The sequence below is a fragment of the Azolla caroliniana genome, unplaced genomic scaffold (genome assembly GCF_043228905.1).
Source record: "Azolla caroliniana isolate FFs.n. ecotype wild unplaced genomic scaffold, voAzoCaro1.0.p SCAF_3, whole genome shotgun sequence".
Classification (NCBI taxonomy): domain Eukaryota; kingdom Viridiplantae; phylum Streptophyta; class Polypodiopsida; order Salviniales; family Salviniaceae; genus Azolla; species Azolla caroliniana.
The window spans coordinates 21,079,747-21,103,333 of NW_028230438.1; the positions used below are offsets into that span (position 1 = coordinate 21,079,747).

Consider the following 23,587-nt stretch of genomic DNA (forward strand, 5'->3'; position numbering starts at 1 on the left):
ATAATAAGAGGTGGAAGTTTCGTCTCAGTGGACAAGGGTAAATATAACTTCTGTCGGAATTAAGAGAGAGCGAAGTAGGTTCACGTACTACTGTGCAAAGAGAGGCGCAAAATTCCAATCGCAATCACATACATACATCCTCAAGATTACGATTGATTTCATGATCAATGGGTGAAGCAAATGCATTACGTCTGGGGTTCTTCTGATGCAACTAACGACATGTTCCAATCATGACAAGCCCTAGACCCTGCTGCTGCACCCGTGGTACAATAATCATTGTTGCCCTAAACCCTAAATGAATACAGAGGTATGCTATTTTACCATACTCGAATGGTATAAACATTCGCGAATGCGAATGTACGTATGACACGTATGGTTCATACTATGGTCCACACAGAGAAGAGGGACTGTGAGACACAGCTAGAGAGAGAGAGAGAGAGAGAGAGAGAGAGAGAGAGAGAGAGACGCAGGCACTGCTATTTCTCCTCCTCCTCCTACGGACCTCCTCTTTCTGCTGCTGCTGCTGCTGCCGTGTCTACTTCTTCTTCTCCTTCTTCTGGCCATGGATCCTGAGCTTCCAGCTTCTTCTTTCAAGGTAAGAGTCTCCTCTCTCCTCTTCCTCCTCCTGCTCCTTTTGATCGCTCAGTACCAGGAGATTGTTGTTAAACTGCACGGCGAACATCTCGTCTTCTTCCTTCTGTTTCTTCCTCGTCTTGATTCCTATATGCGGAATGGAACGTCTCTTCTGGTTTCTTCTTCTTCTTCTTCTTTCTTGCACAACACAGGAATTGATATACGGAGAAATGTTGTCATCATCATCTTCTTTTCGCACCGTACAGAAGATGGCACGACACAGGACACGCTTCTTCTTTTCTCCTTCTTTGCAAATCACGAGAAATGTAGGAACATCATCATCTTCGCCTTCTTCTTCTTCTTCTTCTGTTGATTGCACATTACAAGGAACGTTGCATGCCTAAAATTCTTCCTCTTCCTATGCGCATTCTGGAGGAAATGATGTATGCAGAATCCTTTCCTTCTTCTACAACTTCTTCTCAGGAGTACAGGAATGGTATACGCAGAAATATTGTTAGAAAGCTAAGAATGATAAATCATTGCACAGTCTCTTCTTTTCCACCAGAATTGGTTTACAAAGAATTGTCTTTTCATAGCCACATTCATAGCAAATCAACACTCATTCTTCTAGTCTTTGCACAGTGCAGCAAACAGTGTTCACAGAAACGTCTTTCGAGTTTTAGTGATAGCATACCGATAAAAGTAGATCAGGTTTCTAAACATAATAACATCAATTTGGTCTCATGTTGGTTGAATCTTTGCGAAGATAGCCAATTGTAAGAATAATGTGATCTAGGTTCTTGAGATCTCTACATTACATATGTATTCATGTGTGTGTCCGTGCATACAGATTCCTATAGAAAGAGGAAAGGTTGCTATGTCTTCACATATGCATGTGTATGCATTCACATTTACACATACATATTCATTTAGAAAGAGGATGGCATACTTCTCATGCTCCACACATTGCTATATGTACGCATTGATGCTGTAATTGTTCAAGCATGCAAGTACATGTAGAAAAAGGAGGGTTGTATGTTTTTCTTAGGTTCCAGTTTATACATGCATATACATGTGTATGAATTCAAAATTATGAGGGCAATTAAATGTGCCAAGTAAATAATTGATATTTGGAAAAAGAACATATGAAAAGAGGAGCATGCTATACTTCTAGATCTTAGAAACTATTGCATCTAGGTGTAACATATTGGAAAGGTGGAGAAGGAAAAAGAGTGAAGAGAATTGGAATTTTTTGTTGAATATTTTCAAACCTATCTAAAGACTGATCCAATGCATCATTTTTCACGCACATGTACACACACATACATGTAGACAAAGGACAATAAGGATGTACTACTAACATCCCAAAGATTGCTACAAATACAGATACAGTACATGTTTACTTGTTTACACTATTGTATGTCGGATTAATGGGCACCAGAAAAGCAAGATGTATGGGACGAAGAAGGAACAACTTCTCAGCAATATGTGAACACAAGGAGGTAAATATAAGGACACATGGAAGTTAGTGTGTGTGCTTATGAGGAGAAGCAGACTGAGGAAGTTCATGCACCAATCAAGGGATTGAACTGCGCATTAAAGCTAGGCCATGCAAGCTAATGAGTGTCTAGGGTCTGCTCATCATCACTACATCATGAGAAGATTGCAGCTTGGGAACCCTATATGAGAAGATCCAATGAAGTGTTAGGAAGACTGAAGACATGTTGTTATATACTGTAACCTTGTGTAGTAATGCAAAGATCATAGTGCTCAGGGAGGAGCTTTGCATTAAAAGAACAAAAGAAAAGCTGAGCCTCATGAGTGCATGCTGAAACGAGCCCAAATGAGTGTACAAGAGAAAAAGTCTAAATAGGTTGAGTTAGTCAGTGAAAACTGAATGAAAGCTAGATAGAAAATGACGAAGGGTACTCCAACTTAAAGTTGTTGGTTCTCTGTAGGATTCCATGTAAGGGAACAATTAGTTTGGTACAAACTCTCAGCTATCTTCCAGAATGGTGTAGGCAAGCTCTGTGATCAACAAACTATGCCATAAATAATGATGCTTGTCATCCTAAAGTTCTCCACCAAAATCTTGGTTTGGCCCTTCTCTGGTATTCTACGTATAACAAGAGCTCTAAAACTTTTTAGCCTGCTCCCTATCCAATTTTCGGGCTTGAGGATTTACATCTGGAACTTACAAGATCCACATGCACATTCTTGTGCTTAGTTGCTTGCGGATACGATGGGTTAGACATTTACTGTTTCAACTCTTCAATTTCTCAATTCCTAGTAGCCATCTTAATATCTCCTCATTCACAAGGAAGATAGCTTGGGAGATCGTCTTGTTCTCTAGGTTAGCTATTTATTACTTTTGTGTGTGTGATAGTCGTTATGATTTTCTTCGAGTTGAGCATATTTTAGTTCTCGACGCTCGAATTTGTGTCTGAGTGATTGGCTCAGACGAATGATTTGATTTGGTCCTCCTGGCATTCTTGGAAGGAAAAGAGCATCCACCCCCTCGCGGCTTGATGTTTTTTCCTATTTTTTAAGTCTTATGGGTTTTATATAGGTTCTTTTACTGGTTGGATAGCACCTTTTTGTTGGAAATGGAAGCTGAGAAACAGTTCATTGAAGAGAAAAAAAGAGAGGTGTGACCTATGGGTTTCCTTGCTCAATGTTGTGTCATATTACAATTGTGATCTTGGAAAGAAAGAAATAAAGAAAAATGAAATGCTGATACTGCACAGAAACGAAATTGTAATTCTTTGCAGAAAATGAAACCCTAAATAAAAAGCTGAAAGAGGGTACATGTGATCCACATTTTCTCACTATTTCTATTTGGATACTGTCAATCCAATTCTTTATGTTGATATTACACCAACTTTCTTTTTCGATTAACATATTTCCTATGAAGATGTCTTGATGACTATGAAAATGAGTTGTTAATAACTTGTTTTGATTCTCATTCTGTATTAACAGTATTAACCATTGACAAAGCTGACAATTTTTTTAAATTTCTTCTTAAGAAACCTTGTTTATTGCTTCATGGTGTTATTCTGCAATGTAAACGTATTTCTCAAATCTTTGATGTTATTGTTGGTTGTATGAGATATTCCAGGGCTCTTATGCAAATGGTTATCGAGGTCTTTTACTTCTGGCATATCAGAGCCTTGGCGTAGTATATGGTGATCTAAGCATATCTCCTCTATATGTGTTCAAGAGTACATTTGTGAGAAAACTCCACTATCATGAGAACGAACTCGCTGTTTATGGAGTACTCTCGTTCATATTCTGGACATTGACATTGATTCCTGTCTTGAAGTATGTATTCATTGTGCTGAGTGCTGATGACAATGGTGAAGGTAAGATCCTGTCTAATAATTCTTTTAGTGTGAAAGGCCCTGAGATATTAGTCTACCTGTAAATAAATTATGCTTGATTGAAGGAAGTCTTAAAGTTTAAATTCACCTTGATTATTTTTAATAGCATAATGTAATACAACTACTGCATAGAAATGTATGTCTTAATGCTATTTTCAAGTACATCAAAGTTGAATGGAACATTTAACCCCTAAATCTTGATTATCATTAATCATGACCTTTTTCAGCACTCAGTTTAAGGGTTCTAGTTGGAGTTGTTCATTCGAGTTACCTTTGTGGTGGTTTATTAATTTATGGAAGTTTGGTTGAAGCAGGTGGACCTTTTGCTTTGTATTCATTGCTATGTAGACATGCAAAGGTCAGCTTACTTCCAGCTCAACAGGCAATTGATGCAGAGTTATCAACTTATACACGCAAGGAATCAGATCAGAGCCAAAGGGATCCATGTCTTAAATCTTTTCTGGAGAAACATAGGAATGTCCGCACAAGCCTTCTTGTTCTGGTTCTACTTGGATCAAGCATGGTCATAGGAGATGGGATACTAACACCTGCCATTTCTGGTAAATGCATCTCTCTGCTGCTTTTGTTAATAAAGTGTGAATGACAGTAATATAACTGAAACTCAAGAACTGTTTTTGTAGTTCTTTCATCAGTTCAAGGGCTACATGTTGCATTCTCTGGACTTCCATCTTGTAAGTTGTAAGCCCTTTACGTGATTTAAAGTAAGTGATTGTCATGCTCACTGTGTAATACTGCTGATAGAATTCTATATGTACATTTAATCGTTAGAAAGCTTTACCATATATCTGGAGAACATTTAATAGTCAGTGTTATTTGAGAAGGTGTTGTGTAATGTAGGAATTTGTTCAAGCAATTTATGATTTACTGTTAAAAGTGTCGAAAATTTTGGGAAACAAATAGAACTAGCAATCATATATGAATCCCAAAGAATACTTTTAATCTGTTAAAACATTTTTCTCCAGTGATTATGAGCATTTGGCTAGATCTCTATTTTCTTCTTTAGCTTCACAAAATATGCATTGTCATGTTTTGTTCGCTATTTCAGATTACATCAGTTTTTTATGTTTCATAAAGTGTGTAAATCATGTGAAAAATCTGTACTAGTGCTGATAATCTTATTTGGAACGAATTTGCATCATCTATTATAAAACACAGATATTAAATTCACATAAATTTCATTGCCAAATTGTTGCAGCGTGGACGCTGTTGGAATTTGAATAGATAGATAAGTCAATGATTTATTTATTTTATGAACAGGAGATTTGATGCCTTTCAACACACAATATGATATCCAAAATTACATATTTTTAAATATGCTTTTGTTTTATACCCAGTTATATTGACCTATTTATGGGAAATTATCTATAAAATGTACAGCTCCAGGATTTGAATGTCAATACTATATAGGTTTCTGAATATGAAAAAATTGTAAGATTTTTGCTAGCTCTTGGTGGTGCCATCTAAAGAACTCTTGAATAACCCTTATTTTTGTTCTGATATTTATTCATAGTTGTTAAAAAAAAGTGCATTCTACGTTTAGAATACATTTTACAATACTCTGAAGTATATTCTACATGTATTCTATGTTTTAGAACTGCCATTTTTCAAATTTTCACATATTTTAAGAATTTGACATATTCTAAGTATTCAATGTATTCAATGTATTTAACATTTCAAAAGAACTTAAAAAATTTAAAAATGGTTAAAAACATTTTGAAAAAAACCTTTAAAATTTAAGATGTATTTAATGTATTTTACACGTATTCTAAGTATTTAACTTATTTTATCTGTATAATACATATTCTTTAAAAAGTTAGAATACTTAGCATACGTATTCTACATGTATTGTATGCTGAGTATTCTACACCAATATATTTATTGAAGTAGTTTTTTGGAAATCTGATAAACTTTCTTAATGCAGATGTTGTTCTCATTCTGGCCTGTATCATCTTGGTTGGTCTCTTCACTCTGCAATATTTTGGTACACACAAAGTTGGCTTCCTTTTCGCTCCAATAGTCCTTGTTTGGCTTATTTCCATTGCCGCAGTTGGTGTTTACAACACAATCTATTGGAATCCAAGCATTCTGTATGCACTATCTCCTTATTACTTGTATCAATTCTTTCAAGTAGCAGGCAGAGAAGGTTGGATTTCACTTGGTGGCATTGTTCTATGTGTCACAGGTATTTGAAATGCTACTTACATTGCAATCCTTTTTAGTTTCCTAAGTTACCTTCTTGTAAAATCTGGATTTTCTCTGCAGGTTCTGAGGCCATGTTTGCAGATCTTGGGCATTTTACAAAATCATCAATACGGGTGTGCAGTTTGCTTTTGTAAATTACATGTTGTGTCAGGAAATTTATAATGGGACATCAGGAGTTAAGTATTGATTAGGCTCCTGGTTTCTGCAAATGCAGGCTGCATTCCTTTGCATAGTCTATCCTTGTCTTCTTTTGGGCTACATAGGCCATGCGGCATATCTTTCAGAGAATATATTGGATGTTGAAGGCAGCTTCTATCAGTCCGTTCCAAGTAATTTCTCAAAACTTTCATTAAAACCTTAGATAGATTCCCAATATTTTGTTGGCATTTGCTTTATTTTAAGTACTCAGACGAAACAATATATTATCTTTTTTTGGTAAATGTTATGGGGATAAAATTATAGATAAGAAATTCAGAATAGTGAAGTCCAGTTTGTGTTTTGATTTCTTTTAAGTAGTCTGGCTGATGGAGTGAATGTTTATTGATTGCAGGTCCAGTGTTTTGGCCCGTGTTTTTGGTGGGTACATTGGCTTCAATTGTTGGAAGTCAGGCTGTAATAAGTGCAACATTTTCTATAATAAAGCAATGTCATGCACTCAATTGCTTCCCTAGAGTAAAAGTTGTACACACTTCCAAACAAATAATGGGCCAAATATACATCCCTGAGATTAACTGGATCCTCATGATCCTCTGTCTGGCAGTAACTCTGGGGTTCAGGGATACAACAGCTATTGGAAATGCATATGGTACTTGGTCTTTATTTACTAATTGGAAATTGTTACCAGAAGCTCCATTATTGACAATACAAATTTGATATTTACAGGTTTTGCTGCGGTTATTGTAATGTTGGTTACGACATGCCTTATGACACTCATTATGATAATTGTGTGGCGAATGAATACAGTCATAGCTTTATGCTTCTTCCTTTTCTTTGGGCTGATGGAAGGGCTTTACTTCTCTGCGTCGATTATGAAAGTGGCTGAAGGTGGTTGGGTCCCATTAGTGTTGGCCATTCTGTTCATGCTGATAATGTATATTTGGCACTATGGCACAGAAAGGAAATATGATTTCGATCTCCAGAACAAGGTTAGCATGAAGTGGATAATTAATTTGGGTCCGAGCTTGGGGATTGTACGTGTTCCTGGAATTGGTCTCATATATACAGAGTTAGCAACTGGGGTACCAGCAATTTTCTCTCATTTTCTAACAAACTTGCCAGCATTCCACCAAATTCTGGTGTTTGTATGTATAAAATCAGTTCATGTTCCATATGTTCCAGTCGAGGAAAGATACATAGTTGGAAGGATTGGCCCCAGAGAGTATCGCATGTATAGGTGTATAGTGAGGTATGGGTACAAAGATATCCGGAAAGAAGATTACGATTTTGAGAATCAATTGATCCTACACATAGGTGAGTTCATTCAGAGAGAAGTAGATCAGCAGTTGGCCAATGAACAATCCTTCGAGTATACTGGTGGAATGGCTGTGGTGGGTGCACCTGGGCTTACAGGTATGCAATTAGTTACTACAGAAGATACTGATGACTCAATGGCCATAACTAATGCTTCAAGCAGCAAGTCAGCTACATTGCAGAGCTTCCAAGCTGTATCAGAAATGGAATCGCCACAGTTGAGGAGGAGAAGGGTTAGGTTTGAATTGCCAAAGAGTCCAGATATTTCGCCATCTGTGAGAGATGAAATGATGGAGCTCATTAATGCTAAGGAAGCTGGGGTTGCGTACATTTTAGGCCACTCTTATGTGAAAGCCAAGACGTCGTCAACGATCTTAAAGAAGTTTGCGATTGATGTCGGCTACTCTTTCCTCAGAAAGAATTGTCGGGGACCAGCTGTTGCCTTGAGCATTCCTCATATTTGCCTGATCGAAGTGGGTATGATATATCTTGTATGACATACGATGGTGGTCCTTATCATCCTATCTCATGTATATGTAGGTTTTCTGCCTGCATTGTCTTTATTGATTTTCCAAATGTTAATTTGTTTTCCTTACACCCTTATCAATTTAATGGTGGTCCAATTTATTCCACATTCACAAGAGCTTTTTGATTTTATATGTTTTCCATCAATTACAAGCATCTACAGTTTTGAGAATTGAAAGCGTATTCCCGAAACTTCCCGGGCAGTTCGTATATATATAGAAAAACAGCATGAAAGGTTTTACAGAACATATGCGTTTTTTTCTTACATCATAGCTTTTGTTGTGATTGTTCATTCACTCCATATTATAAAAAACCGTGAGATATTCTGTGAATTCAATCCATATTAAAGATTTTATTTTCGTATGATTTTGGGTAGTCCATGAGATTAGTGTAGTTGCTCTATAATGGAGTAAGAGACGACAGTACCCTATTAAAACATATTTCATGTAATGCAATGCGTGAATTAAAATACATTCTAAATTATAATCATTTTGTTGAACCGACAAATTGGAACAAACCAATCTTTTGGAAAGCAGGTTGGAGATGGGCAACAACAATACAGTATGTATACTGCAAGAATATGAATTGTTTTTTATGCCAAGCAACTTGAGCAACTACATCTTCCTCTTGGACCTCTATAATATATGCATTTCAAAATTATATATATGAGGCTATCCAGTAATGATGTTTTAAGACACTCCTGATATTAATGAGTTCCATAATCAGGGAGTTAGTTCCATGAATCAATTTGTTTTCTTTAATGCCTTGGTGTGTATCATGAATAGAATTTACTGATAGAGTTTTCTTGGTGTGTATCAATTAAGAGTTTCAATTTACTACTGTCTTATTAAGAGCATCAATTAATTTCATAATTGTCCTAATGTACTAACTCCATTATTGGATTGTTCAGAATTGGGATCCTTAAATTGTGTCACTAAATTGTTGTGTTAAGCGTCTCTATTGCTCGTACACATACCAATTTCAACATTGCTTTACTGCTTGTACATACCATGGAGATGCACATACGTAGATAAAGATGTTGACAAAAAAGCCTTCTTAATTTCAAATAGAAACATCTCCATATGCATGTTCACCATGTGCATTGCAAGAAACATCTCCACACTTTTATAACCACAATCAGATGGTTCATTCTTACTAACAGCATGTTATACAACAGCCACAGATGTGAGAGGGAAGGTGAGAGACTGAAATCTAAAACTTCTAGGTAAACAATATGTACTAGTTAAACACAAAACTACATAGACCTTGCCTTACTCTTTCAATGTACAAAGTTTCTAATAATTATGATAACGATTTATAGGTCTTTTGGGAACCCAGCTTCAGTTCATATCCAGGACTTCATTTTTGACGGAGCATTCCTGATTCTACTTTACTCACAAATATGGTAAGATACAAGTTTGAGGCTAACATTTTCATGGTAAACACCTGCCATAGCACATGGTACAAAAGTTCAATACTGAACTTGTTTACAAATATTTTACAATGTCATTGCTATTGAGGACACATTTCCATCAGAAAAAACTTTAAGCGATGATCAAACAAACTATTCGGTAATGTATTTATAGGGAGAATCAAACAAACTTTTGATGATCCCCACCCTTTTGTGGCATACATTCTGAAGGCCCAAATTCTTATGGGCCACTCACAGCTACAAAATGCTGTAATCTGGATAAAGAAAATATGGCTCTGAATGAACAAAACTACTCCAATGTTTCTTCCAGTTATCCGCTATGGAAAATCTGGGCCCCCTACATTAGATATACCCCAATCTCAAATATACCTTTCAGAATCATGAAAACCCACATCATCATGTTACATTGTCTTACTTTAAGCGATGTTGGTCATTGACCACCACTTTGTTGCTGCTCATAGATTTGCATGTATGTTTCGGAAAGCGCAACCATTTGAGGTAGAGTCTCTGCTACATGCAAGTCTTGCATTTCATACCTGGTCACAACGAAAATTAATCTCATTAGAAACTTCCCAGGTCTTATTGGATGGAGAGTATAAAAGCAACACATGAGAAGATTTTAGATTATAACCAAATCTCTTCAGACTTTCGTTGCACAAAAACTCTGTAGGAGCCTTCACCAGGCTTGCCATCATGGACTATATTTGCAATAAGATCATACTTGGATCGCAACTTTTCATTTCTTTTGGGTACCGGAAGAGGGAGATAATCTTTCAACTCCAAATTCTTCACAGGAAAATTGACTGATATGGACAAAATAACCATCTAATCACTACAGGTTTCCAAGGTGCGCACTATAATATATATATATATAATTACAGAAAATTTGTACTGAAAAATAGAGCACTGACCTAAGGTTGGATTTTTCTCAACAAAGAAGTTGTTTTTAGTGAATCTTCTCATGTGCAAAATCATGTATTGAGGTAGTCTCGTGACTCGATAACGCATTCTAGCAAGTTGTGGTCTTACAACTTCTGTTATAGACTCACCATCAAACTTCTTCAAAATGTTAAACAATGGGACCTGCAGGAAAAGAACATTTTAGCATGTTCACTGTCTCCACATTCATAGTTAGATTATAGAAATACAATTTCAAAACAATCACGAGATACTAGTGACTAAATTATAACCTGGGGGATAATATTTTTCTCCATGACATCCTTGAACAGGGGAGGTGGAGGTAAATCCAGTCCGAGCATCAAAAATGGCATCCTGTTGATCTCCCTATTCATATTGCCAGAAATTCCTTCTCCATTTTGAAATTCTTTTATAACCTCTAGTTCACCCTGCAAAACAGTCGGAACAAATTGCATTAAAACAACTTTCCATGTTACCACTCTGAATGCAGCCAAAGATGTGCTTTACATGATTGTATATCACAAATCATCTTAAACCCTATAAGTGCATTATCAACGAACTTTTATGGTGGAGATAAAATGCTCCTAACCCTGAAACACTGTAGTAGACAGTGTTACCATGAACCACCAGCTTGCAAATGATCAGACATTTCCTGAAAGCATCATCTTAATTCAGAGATGAACTCCTCTTAAATTTTGTTTTGGCTCAGAAATTTAGTAAACAAAGAACCATTGAGCCTTGATGAGACATATAATTATAGTGTGGCACATACTGCAGGAATTACCAAAAAACAAATGCATCAAGATTTTTTCTCTTATTGCAAATTGCATAGCATCTAAGTTGCAGGAAATGGATTTCCTATTCATGGAAACAGATCCTGTGTTCCCAGCATAGGCAGCCATTTCAGGCACACTGAAAATAGCTTAAAATGTTAAAAATTCATAGCAAACTGTTCAAAGTTTCTTAAACAGATGTCCACATCAATGGGGCACAACCTTTCCCAATAGCACAACTCATACAAAAACATTCACAAGACATATAGAGAGAGCCTATTTATTCTCAAAGGCCTATGCTACTGGACTTCGTTCGTGGAGATAAAAGATTTCTAACCCTTGAAACACTGTGGTAGTCTGTCTCATCCTGATCCAACATCTTGCAAATGATCAGGAATTTCCTAAATGATTCATCTTAATTTAGAGATAAAAGAACCCCAAGCTGAGACACATACTTAATTATGGTGTGACATACTCAGCAAATATCTATGAAAATAGGGCATGCCACATTTTCCCTGTTACTACAAGATGCATAGCATCTAAGTTGCATGAAACAGATCCTCTATTAATGGAAAAACTTTATGCATTTCCCAGCAGGGCCAGAAGTTTCAGGCACCCTGAAATATTAAGTTTTCAGAACAAACTGTTCAAAGTTTCTTAATCAAATATCCACAGTAATGCCACACATCATACATCAACATTCATGAGATATATATAGAACCTATTTATTCTTAAGGGCCACACAACATTAGAGGATGTTAATCTAGCCTATGGTCACTTTTGACTTCGACTTGTAATTGAGCTGATTTGGAGTTGCAATATTAACTAATACTACCTTGCTTACTGTGTTGATAATGTTCTTAGTTTGAAACTAGCATTTAAATTTGTGTACCCATACATTGATTAGAGAAATACGTGCTAACATTTGAGAAAATCGGGGTTGGGAAATTCCAATACTCACTTGAAAACACTTGTAAATAACACTGCTGTTTGGTTTTTTGGTTCCTCCAAGGTCAGTATGCAAAGTATTAAGGAGCCATGATATAAATTCCACTGGATCTGATTGTGCTCCAATTCTGAAGCGCTTCTTACTTGCAACCATCACTGCCTGTAGAAACTCATGTGGACTAACCTGGATACACAAACTAAGATCTCAATTTGAGGAATTGATGAATCATGATTAATATTTATATTCATTGGCCTTTTTAAAATTATGTGCGGTACTTTTTTTTTGTTTTCAAGGATGAAGGGTCCATAACCCTTTGAAGATTATAATCCAACTTCAAAAATTTTACAAGCTTGCAAACTCCTAGTATCTTCAATCAAATGCTACATGCTCTAATAAAATGGCTCACTAGTAATCAAAACTCTATCCTATATTTTATAAGAGAGATCATCAAACCTATCCTAACCAGTACATAATAACATCACATGACATAATGAAGTTCCCATCAAGAATCTCAACTTCCTCACAATAACAGGAAGATTTAATAGCATTAAACCAAGAAATAAAAATGCACCACTGCAGACTCTGCCAAATTCTTCTTACATAAGAACAGACGGTTTTCTCTAGATTGAACAGGAATGATATAGTATACCTGTCCTTTGAAATTTCTTGGATGCCATATCTTCTTCGTCAACTCTCCAAACCGATGAACAAGTGTAGACTTGCAATGTTTGTAGTTTTCGGGGATCAGAAAAAAATCTCTAAGTGGAGTAACTCTCATCAATGACTGTATGGTAACATTCACAAAGTCTGTTTCATTTATGTTGTTAAGGCCCACCTAATTCCAGAACAGGTTCTGAACTTTAGATACTAGTAGCAACATCAGGTACAGATAATAAGAACGTGGATAACAATAAAATTTTGCAATTAAAAGAAATTAGAGGGGTGGCTACAGAAAACGAAACTGACACAGAGACAAGCTAAAATGTAAATGGGTTGTTGCTATGCAGATAATGCAATTGCAATGATAGTGAGTGGATTTAAGATATGGGAATCCTACTGAGTGTGTGATTGATGTACAGAGTTTCACTTCCAGGAACTCTACGGTGAGGGAAGACATACACAAATTTACAACATTCGACCTCGTCAAGACTAGAGCTGTGAGAGCTTTCAGCACATATAAACATACAAGCCTGCAGTATTTAAATGATGCATACTCGAGGACTGAGTTAGCATTGGGAAAAGACTCATATTTTGTTTTTTTAAGTGAACATTTCTTCAGCCTTAATATACAGACCATTCCAGGTAGATAGTCTGAACTATCCAATGCCCTTGCCCATTGTTTATTTTTGTCTAGTTGCTCCACTTGTTCCCTTGTAAACCTTCAATACAACGAGGATTCATTGTATGAGATTATGGCAACCCAACAATGCATTCACCAATAGCTTTAAGAAAACTTGTGACTTGTCTAAAACTTGAACTCATCTTAAAGGATATGAGTACATTGAAATAAATCTTAGAAAGATGCTTACCTTGGGTTCAGAACATGGCGAATGTCATCCAATGACGGATCATTTACTTCATATCCATCTGGCAGACAGTAGACTTTCTCTGTGAGAAGGTTAATAAAGACATGATGACTGGCCTCAAGGCTATGAGTATAGGCATGTGAATTGCGGCCTCTTCCTTGAAAATATTTTCCACAAACCAAACAAGCATAAACATTCAGATTTGACAGGGAAACTGAGCAGAACTTCTCAAAATCAAAATCCAAAACCTGCATGGGTACGAAACGTGCTCAGTGCCAATGGAATGCAGCAATTAATTATCTTTTGCCTTGACTTCTTTCAGAATAACACATTAAAATAGCAATAACAATTAGCCGATATGAGCATCCATAAGTTATAGCATCTTAGTTGTTTTAGAGCAAAAGAAAAAGTTGTCGCATTTAGCAATGCTACCCTAGGTTTTACATGCTTAGTTTTACAAATATTCATAAACACACAGTATAGATTGAATATGAATAAAGCCAACCCCAAGGAGACTTTGAAATTTTTAATAAAGACCAGGATGTCCTCCCCCGTGAAAATGCTATCTTCACATAGGAGGATGTCTCTTTTTTAATTAACGATTAAGAGACCAAATACCCTATTTAATTTCAGGGAATAGGGTACTTTGGAACTGTTGGAGACCTCTGGGTCTGGAATTGCTTACATGTTCATTGTGGAGGTACATGTATGAGTTCAACAATCTCATATGGAGGGGATGTGAGACTGGCTTATCATTCTCCTGGAAATAAGCTCTTGGCACAAACTTACGAGGGTGGTCTTTTTTTCCCAAAAGACAACGCACTGTTTATACTCAGGTAAACAATTTATTGGAGCTGCTGAAATCCTCTGACAACGAAATTTCTTACACATTTCTCATGCATGAAGGAGTTCACTGCACAAACTTATGAGAGAGATCCTTTTTACCAAAACACTAAATACAAGACTCTGACAAAGGAACTTTTTACATGTTCCTCATGCTTGAGAGGTTTGTGGGAGTTCAATGATTTCTGCTAATTGAGAGTTCAGAGGATGATAGGACTAATTGTCCCATTCAAAAAGACACTGCACAAGCCATCAAACCTAGCACATCCTTACACAAACAGTGTGCATGGAGAAAGCACATTGGGAAATGTCTATGAGTTCATGGACTGCATTAGATAGTCTTTGATAGACAACCTTTACTACGCCAAGGGAAGTAAAACTCCAATCATTTGAAATAACATACATGAATATACGATTTCTCTATCATTCACATTTCTAAACATTTTCACTGTCTTGATTCTTATTTGATTCATAAGATTCGATCATTATGTGAATTGAGATCAGAATTCAAAGAGCAGATTGGTTTAGTGACCCATCCATGCTTCTACCAATGTTTGTTATATGATAAGGATGTGTAGGGCAATATTATGATTGACAATTGGAAATTTGGGATAGGCGTGATGAAATAACTTCATTTTTATTATGTGGAACATAGTGAAACAACTTGCTGATCGAGTTGTCATAATACTTTGGTCTTTGTCCTAGACCTCACTGCGTTGGTGCTTGTGGGCCAGTTCCAGGTCTTCATGTCCCATACGAGGTATCATTCTGCTGTAAAAACATCCCTATGTGCAAATATGCAAACTAGGTCTGAAAACAATCTTAAAGGCTCTGTAAAGATAATTTTCCAAGCGTGGATCAAATTTCACAATATTGTAATGCATTTGGTATATTTTGGCACTTCGTCTAGTGCATCATTGAAGGTGTGGTTTAAAGCTGGCAATTGAAGTTATGTTCACTGCAGTCAGAGACTAGGACTCCCCATGCTTGGGCTAACTTTCTGATTGAAGATGGATTAAGCTTGTGCTAATAGCTTTGTTAGGTGGATTGTGCGTGGCCTCCATGGATGCATTAATACCCCATTAGTATAGGCTTTTTCTTTACGTGTTAGGATTTAAAGTTTAGGGTCTTACTCTATCTATTCTATTTTGTCACTTCATTTTTCTCGCATGTCCTTTTTCTACCCATCCAAATGTGTGCAGTTGTCATGAAGAGCATGCCCATACATCTTCTAGAGGTGTATCATCCCTCAATTTGAACCCATCTATGATGGATTAACTCTACTGCAACATAAATTACTTGTGCTACTTGTGTCTACTTGTCAAGCATTCTCAATAACAACGACTGTGATGATTGTATATGTCTAGTGTGAAACACCTGCAACCTGGGTTTATCATGGATACTCATGCGAATGAGTGAAGTGAATTCACAATTCACTCTGGAGTTGAGTCAACTCCTGGAGGCTGGTAGCCTGAACTGAAATCTGGGTCTAGCATGTCATATTTTCAAGATATGGTTAAATTTTGAAGTGGAGAAGTACAACATCAAGTGTGTTCACATTAATAATAATGAAGCGTTAAAAAAACAATAGAAGTTAAACACTTCCTGCTAGTAGTACATGCTAGAAAAGTAAAGTTATTTTCAGGGACTCAATTAAGAATTTTTCCCCCAAACAAGGAAAATGTCTCATAAAGACCTTTACTGAGTTATTTCTTGGATTATCTCGTGGTTCTCCTTTTATAACACATAAATTAGGTTTTCATTCTTTGTTTTTATGTTTCCGAAAGAAGGGCTTCTAATGTGTTGTTTTCTAGCTTTCAAAAGTTTAGAGTTTCTGATCTACTGTTTACATCTGTCAGAAGTTAGTGTTTCTAAATTCAGGAATTTTTTCAGCAGAAAATTGAGATTTTCTTGCTCACTCCTGGGGGTTAATGTGCAAAACTAGACCCCTCACAAATCCTCCTTTACATGTAATGTAACATTTGAAACTACAGCAGGGTCTATGCTTCTCCTCGGAACAAAGAACAAAGACTCGCATCTCCCGAGTTTGAATGTAGCTTCACTCCAATTAACAAAAGAGGTTATTTTTCCTCTCTCGCTCCTTAATTTGTACGTATTGAAACTATGCTTCTCACGCAACCAAAAGAGACATCATCGCCACTTAGGGAGAACCGTATGCTAGATACTTAAGTTTCCTATGCTGGAAGGTGAATGAATATAGGTAAAGATTTAAGGTTACGTACCTGTCTGTTAACAGTATCCAGGTAAGGACAGTCTCTGCGCAGCTCTGTATCTCTGCGTTTCAGCGTTCGAGGAGATCTACTATCTTCCATGGAATTATCTTCTTCGAGCTTGACGTCATCATCTTCTTCGTCATCATCGACGTCTGTATAAGCGAAACCAGGCAAGGAATGAACAGGCTCTGCGTGTCCATTGCTATTATCACCGTCCCCGTTCTTCTCCTCATCGCCATTCCGGTACTCTTCCTTCGCCTGTTCCTCCTCCTTTTTCTCTTCAATCTTCTGATCTTCTTTCATCGTCGTCGTCTGCTCTCCTTCTTCTTCTTCTTCCTGCTGCTGCTGCTGCCGGAGCTCTTTTTTCTTCTGTACTTCTTCTGCCTGATGCGTCTCCAAGGGCTCTCCTTCTGCTGCTGCTTCTGCTTCTGCTGCTTCGCGAGCGTCTTCGTCGTCGCGCGGTCGCTTCATCGCTGCTGAGCAGAGAGGAGAAGAGAGGAGAAGCGCAAGCTCCAAATTTTGTTTTCTGTTGTGGGAGGGAATCGAACCCCAGACCTGCCTACTCTCTCTTCTAAATATGTACATAATACAAACATATACATACATACATACATATACAAAATGCATTTTTCCCATGTCATATAAGAGAAGAGACAATAACCAATAGACAAATAGATATATGGATATACATATAGATATGTTTTCGCGTGTCCATACTCCCTCGACACTCCCTCTCATATATGCTCACGAATCCAAACCAACGCATTTCGTTGTGAATGATTCTTCGATCGAACTCTACGTAGAGATCTCACGAGAAAGGCCTCCTCTCCTTCATGCCCGCCCATTTCCATCGGTCACTTGTCGCCCCCGCCTTTCTATCTCGATACATCATAGGTTCACGTGTTATCTCGAACGGTGGAGTCACCCTTGGGCCATGCCTTTTTTTGCACACTGCCTGTATGATGAGGATGTGTGTCCGATTGAACCCATTCTTTTTGTCGTTGCTACCCACCTGATTCCTGTTATATGATGCATGCCTTGGCGGGATGTGGGGAATTTGTGGGGGCTTGCTCTACCATTGGGGAACTATTTGATAACTCATGCATTGGCAAGTGATTCATACTTGTTTCCTAAAACTCTATCCAACAATATAGATATAGCTAAAAGCTATGGAAAATGTAGAAGCCTTGGATGGTTTGGAACATATGGAACCAAGATGAGGTTTGTCACCATTTAGGTTACTCTACTTTTGTTGATATTTCACATTCTCAAAGTTTGACTTGGATATCGAGTACAATATTTTCATAACCTTATATATATATATATATTAAAAGCCTTGAGCATGGTCATTTTCTACTCAACTCAAAATAACATACGCATTAAGGATTCACGTGGTTTCTTATTTTCTCCATTTCTACCATGGACAAAGAAATCACTTTATCATTTAGCTCACTCGCTAATATATATATTGTCGAAGAGAGCGTCGAGACTTGGGTTTCAAGGGGCCATATATGTACCGTGAAAGTGCTTAGCCAAAAATCTTCTTTATAGTCCCCATTGTACATTGTTGTGTCGCTACTCTACATAGGTGCACAAGTTGAAAGGATTTTCGATTTGGTAGTTTTTGTATCCAAGCTATTCCATGCACGTTGTCCTCGAATGAGTTGTCTTATTCTCGCTTAGCTCATAAGACTTCCTAGAGTGTTTATCTCTTCACTTCAACATCCTTGATATTGTACAATTCCTCAAATACCTAGTTGCTAAAGCCATTCAATGTCGTTGACTACAATCAATTGATAACCCATAAAATCATAATAACTCGTCAATGAATTGGTGATCAAAATTACATTTTGTTTCTATGTTTTATAGTATATGTCAATAACCAACAACCCACATAGAGTCATGACCTCCCCACAACTTTTCGCATCATTAACTGGGAAAATGACGTTTAACTTTTGTGTTTCACTCAAGGAGCCCAAGCTTTTCCCTTTCAACGTAAAAAGGTTAAGTTTGACTACCTCATGTATTGGGATCTAGGGTACAGTTGGAGAATAAAAAACAACCTATTGTTTTATAATTTTCCACAAACTACCACAAACCTATACATAGTGTAAAATGATATTTGACTCGGTAGTTTGTACAACTCCTTCCGGAACCTTGTCCTCAAAGGAGTTGCCTTCGATGTCAACTAGTTGTACACCACTTGAAAGGGTTTATAGTTCCATATGATTCTCATGGCTTCTTGTAGTAGGGACAACAACAATGGTTTATTCATAATCTCATGTACCAAATACACGCAACTTCTCTCGCAAAGGCAAGTGCGAGAGGTGCTACTTTGGGGAGTTTTTAGTGGGGGCTACAATGGGCATTTGGGCGAAACCGTGTAGATGGAGGCAACCAACTGCAAGCGAATTCCCCGTTCAAAGAGGGTCCACGCGTATCTTTCCAACCGATCGTTGGAACCATTCATTTAACTCAAAAGTGTAAAGAAAGAAAGAAAAGAAAGATATAGTAACGTCTTCTAAGACCAAAATTGGCCCACGAGACAATTGGTTTACAACAAAAAATGGTGTATGTGTATATAGTTTTATGTACATATGTGTATGTGTATACGTATATGATATGTATACGTACATTTTGTGTATCTATGTGTATACGATGAGTATATGTACATTTGTGTATGTATGTGTATCATAGTTCCTAATATTCGTGTACGTCCAATTTATTGGACGTACGCGAACGTTTGCAAACGTACGCGTATGATACGCGATATTTGTTTGGTTTTTGGTTTTTTATTTATTTAATTTGGGGTTTTTTTGGGTGTTTTTTTTTGGGGGGGGGGGGGGGTTCTGACGCATCGTCGCGTTGTGAGGAGTGACGAGTCAGAGAGTCGAGAGCTCTGAGTGATCGTGAATCTGAACTGAGAATCGAGAGCTCTAAGTGTTTGTGAGTTGTAACTGAGAGTCGACTGTAGAGAATCGAGAGCTCTGAGTGAAAATCAGATTTTTGTGAGGAGAAAATTGTGAAAATAAGATTTAGGGTAGGTAACTACGACGCGCAATTATATCAACAGAAAGTGCAATGGATGTAAGTACTGATCAGAAGAAAGATGCATTAGAGTATCAAAATGAAGTCCAATGCAATGGAGTATCAATATGAAGTATCGATACAACGGATAATGTACTAGAGCATTGATTGGAAATAAAACACCATTATGTAACAATAGGAAGGATAAAATGAATTGAATCATCGGATTTCATTTGCATATCACTACCAAGTAAAATGCATTTTAGCTTGTCAATAGGTAGCAAAATGCATTGAATTATAACACATGTAAAGCATATACGTGAATGCATTTACAAATGAATAGGAAGCAAAATGCGTTACAGTATTGATAGAGAATTTTTCCTTTATAGATCAATAGGAAGCAAAATGCATTGAAGTATCATTATGGATAAAATCCCCACAACTAATTTTGAGGGCTCTCAAGAAAGTTATTCCTCATCTTCCAAAACAAATGTACATAACTATTAGTGCTGCACCTCAAGAGTAGAGAGATGAGATTAATTATTAGTACTATGAATTTAGAGCTACTTTCTAGGTTAATGTTCATGTTTGAAGTTTGAAATTTGGATAAATTTTGGTTCATGTTTAGAAATTTGGATGCTATTTTGTTAGTTTTCAATGAATTTATGGTCTTGATTTTTGTCTATAAAAATCTTGATTATTTTTTATTTTTCATATTAAAAAAATAATAATTTAGAGTAATAAAAGTAAAAATAAAAAATAAATATAGACGAATGGATTCCAATCATACTTGGAGCCATTTCACGTATGAGTATGATACGAATATTCACGTATGAGTATGACACGTGTGATACGAATATTCACGTATGAGTATGATACGAATATTCACGTATGAGTATGACACGAATATTCACGTATGAGTATGACACGTTTGAGACGTAATGCTAGAACTATGATGTGTATATATGTATATGCGTGTACGGTGTATACGGTAGGGAGGAAACAGAGGAACAGGGGAATAGCGAGAAAGGTTCTCTCAGAGAAAGAGAAGAGAGAGAGTCTCGTGGAAACAGAAACCCTAACCTCTCCTTCCCCCACAGCTGACAGAACCAGAAACAGAAACAGAAACAGAAGCAGAAGCACAAGCGGAAAGAGAAAGAGAAAGAGAAAGATTAGTACGGCCATGGCGGCGACAGTTGTGAAGAGCATCGTTCCCCTCCTCGCTTCCTCCTCTTCTCCCGCATTCCGACCTTTCGGCCAAGTCATCTCTCCTTCTTCTGATGGCGCTTCCTTTGGAAACGATGATGCGCAGCTTCACCTGTCTGCGGGAATTCCCAGGTATGAGTTTATGGTTTCTCAAGCCTTCCCCCCTCCCATTCTCTCTCTTTATCTCTTCATCCCCCTACTTTCTCTTTATTTTTTCGTGCATCTTTTAGCCTTGCTGTTTCTCAGGTTAGGGTTTTCCAGCAGTTTCTTTGCTTTCTCGTCTCCTTCTACTTCCCCTTTATTGTGAATCTTTGTTACATGAATTTACAACCCCTTGTCTTTAAACGGAAGAAGTTAAAATGTATACACGTTTCAATCTTTGTTTCCTGATTTTTTTTCCACTCCTTGCAAATTCCTGTTTACTTTTCTCAGTCATACATTTGTTCCACATTGTCTTTCACATCTTCTCTTCTTTCTGCGCAGAAATTTCTATTTTGACCATCCCTTTGTTGCTAAATGAAACACTTCTGCTACAATGTCGTTTATTTCTGCTTAAATTTCAGTTTTTCATGGTTTTGGTTATTTCTACAACATTTCCACCACATCTTCTTTCACATCGATCACAGTTTAGTGAAACATAACTCTATCACTTCCTCTCCCGTTTATGCAAAAAATGATATTTTTGCATGCTTTGTTTGCTAGTGACAAAAACAGACGTTCCACTTTATCTTTAATCACATTCATCAATAAACGTTCTGCTGGTGTATTTAGGATTCTCTATTTTGCTGAATAGTCTATGAAGCATGTGCATTTAAGCTTTTAGAGTGCATTTGCGCTAAACTGAAGTTTTTAACCTATCCATATGATATTATGTGGATGGATGGATAATTGGATTTCCGTGTTCCTAGAAAACCTCCACATGTTTATCCTTCTGTTTTATAAACTTTCTCTTGCAGTTTGCAGGTTCTATATTATGAGATTGGAAGATAGACCACTCTCCTTTCGTAATATAACTCATCATGCGAGTGTAACACAATGTTTGGGATCTGTTGGTGCTTTACCATGGTATATTGGAGTGGCCAGACCCAGCATTCTCAAAAATGATGATGAAATTAATGAAAGCAAAGGAGTGGTTAGGTCTCCTGCTGGGCATTATTACATTCCTCCTTCTCCAGAAGACATCCAGGTCTTCAGAGTTGAGGGACCAACATTTTTGAAATTTGAGGTAGGAACTTGGCATTCCGGTCCTTATTTCAAAGAGAAGACAATGGACTTTTACAACTTGGAGCTCTCTGATACGAATGTAAGTTTCTATATATGCTGGACCTTTCTTTCATTAGTTTGTCTTGGTGTCCATATGTTCCATGAATGTTTGATTATATTTATATAGATCAGATTTGTATTAATGTGTATAGCATTTTGGTCCTAGAAGCATAGCATGTTATGTTTTATGTCTTTCATCTTCTTGATCCTCAATCAAGTTTGACAACACTGCACTGACTATAGTGCTGCAGTCTGAGAAGCATAAAATGGTTAATTGAAAAAAGCTTGAAGCCTGATGATGAAGCAAAAAGAACGGAGATATGAGGTGCTATGTGTAGAAGCTCTGGCATTTTCTGTTGAGCTCCACATGGGCGACAATGAACTACATCTTACACAATTGAGTGAAGGCTAATGCTTCTTTGCAATCCTTCCATACATGCTGATATTTCTAATGATTGATCATTTTAAAATTATTTTATAGATGTTTGTTTGCTTATGGAATTAAACCAATTTGCTATTTTGCAGGTGGTAGATCATACAACCCACAAATTTGACAATGTTACATTTGTGATTGATGACTAAATAGCGATGAGAATAGCTATAAGATATTTCTTTCCCGTTGTGTATTATTTAAACTGCCTTGAGGTTCTTTGCTGAAAAGGGGTTAAAAGTATTTGGTTTATGTTGCAATAAGTGGGCCAAAAATGCACATGGTCATTATTTATACATTGTCAACTATTTGTAATAATTATTGCAATGTTAGAGCTATTTTTTAGTTACCTGTTTTCATGCCTGTAAATGTGACAGCAGACTCTCAATGTGGCGAAGCCATTATTGTATGGACAGAATCGATGTTTTGAACTCTTCCAATTGGCATTATTTGGCCTGTGAGTGTTGTGAACTCTCACAGTTAGCATCATTTGTCATGTGCTTTGTTGGACACTACAATAAAAGTAGAAAATTAAACTTTATGTAGAGTAGAAATAACAGCTCTCAGAAAGTTGCATATTGAGGTAAAGATCTATGTAAGCCATGAGCGTATACATATCAACCATGATGTGATGAAGAAACCTCCTACAAACTAGCTTAATCAACTACCATTAGATTGCTAAATCGTGGTAGACCCATTGTGGTTTATGCAAACAATTCATACTTATGGAAAGAGTTATATCACTACTAGTGATGTGGCGCAACTCAATGAATATATGGACGTATCAGCTTGCTTTCCACAATTCAAACCCTACA

At 36.9% G+C, this 23,587-nt stretch overlaps 3 protein-coding genes across 5 annotated transcripts; 2 read left to right on the forward strand and 1 right to left on the reverse strand.

Annotated features, from left to right (window-relative positions):
- Positions 1-464: 464 nt before the first annotated feature.
- Positions 465-8,343, forward strand: LOC147866524 (putative potassium transporter 2). The gene is made up of 9 exons (XM_087316976.1): positions 465-595; positions 3,692-3,935; positions 4,268-4,513; positions 4,595-4,645; positions 5,896-6,156; positions 6,237-6,289; positions 6,391-6,505; positions 6,727-6,981; positions 7,059-8,343. Exons 1-9 carry the CDS (start codon positions 563-565, stop codon positions 8,141-8,143), a joined length of 2,343 nt encoding a protein of 780 aa, XP_087173102.1. The 5' UTR covers positions 465-562; the 3' UTR covers positions 8,144-8,343.
- A 1,383-nt stretch (positions 8,344-9,726) lies between these two features.
- On the reverse strand, positions 9,727-17,346 carry LOC147866525 (uncharacterized). 2 transcript variants are annotated; one of them, XM_087316977.1, is made up of 9 exons: positions 16,856-17,345; positions 13,773-14,017; positions 13,538-13,622; positions 12,893-13,078; positions 12,256-12,426; positions 10,794-10,949; positions 10,515-10,686; positions 10,235-10,406; positions 9,727-10,139 (listed from the first exon to the last, which is right to left on the reverse strand). In XM_087316977.1, exons 1-9 carry the CDS (start codon positions 17,315-17,317, stop codon positions 10,034-10,036), a joined length of 1,755 nt encoding a protein of 584 aa, XP_087173103.1. In that variant the 5' UTR covers positions 17,318-17,345; the 3' UTR covers positions 9,727-10,033. The 2 variants fall into 2 exon arrangements, with proteins under 2 accessions (XP_087173103.1, XP_087173104.1); XM_087316978.1 differs by lacking the exon at positions 10,235-10,406 and having other exon boundaries at positions 16,856-17,346.
- A 3,594-nt stretch (positions 17,347-20,940) lies between these two features.
- LOC147866526 (uncharacterized) lies at positions 20,941-23,097 on the forward strand. 2 transcript variants are annotated; one of them, XM_087316979.1, is made up of 3 exons: positions 20,941-21,211; positions 22,043-22,382; positions 22,586-22,852. In XM_087316979.1, exons 1-3 carry the CDS (start codon positions 21,057-21,059, stop codon positions 22,664-22,666), a joined length of 576 nt encoding a protein of 191 aa, XP_087173105.1. In that variant the 5' UTR covers positions 20,941-21,056; the 3' UTR covers positions 22,667-22,852. The 2 variants fall into 2 exon arrangements, with proteins under 2 accessions (XP_087173105.1, XP_087173106.1); XM_087316980.1 differs by lacking the exon at positions 22,586-22,852 and adding an exon at positions 22,868-23,097 and having other exon boundaries at positions 20,966-21,211.
- The last annotated feature ends 490 nt before the right edge of the window (positions 23,098-23,587 follow it).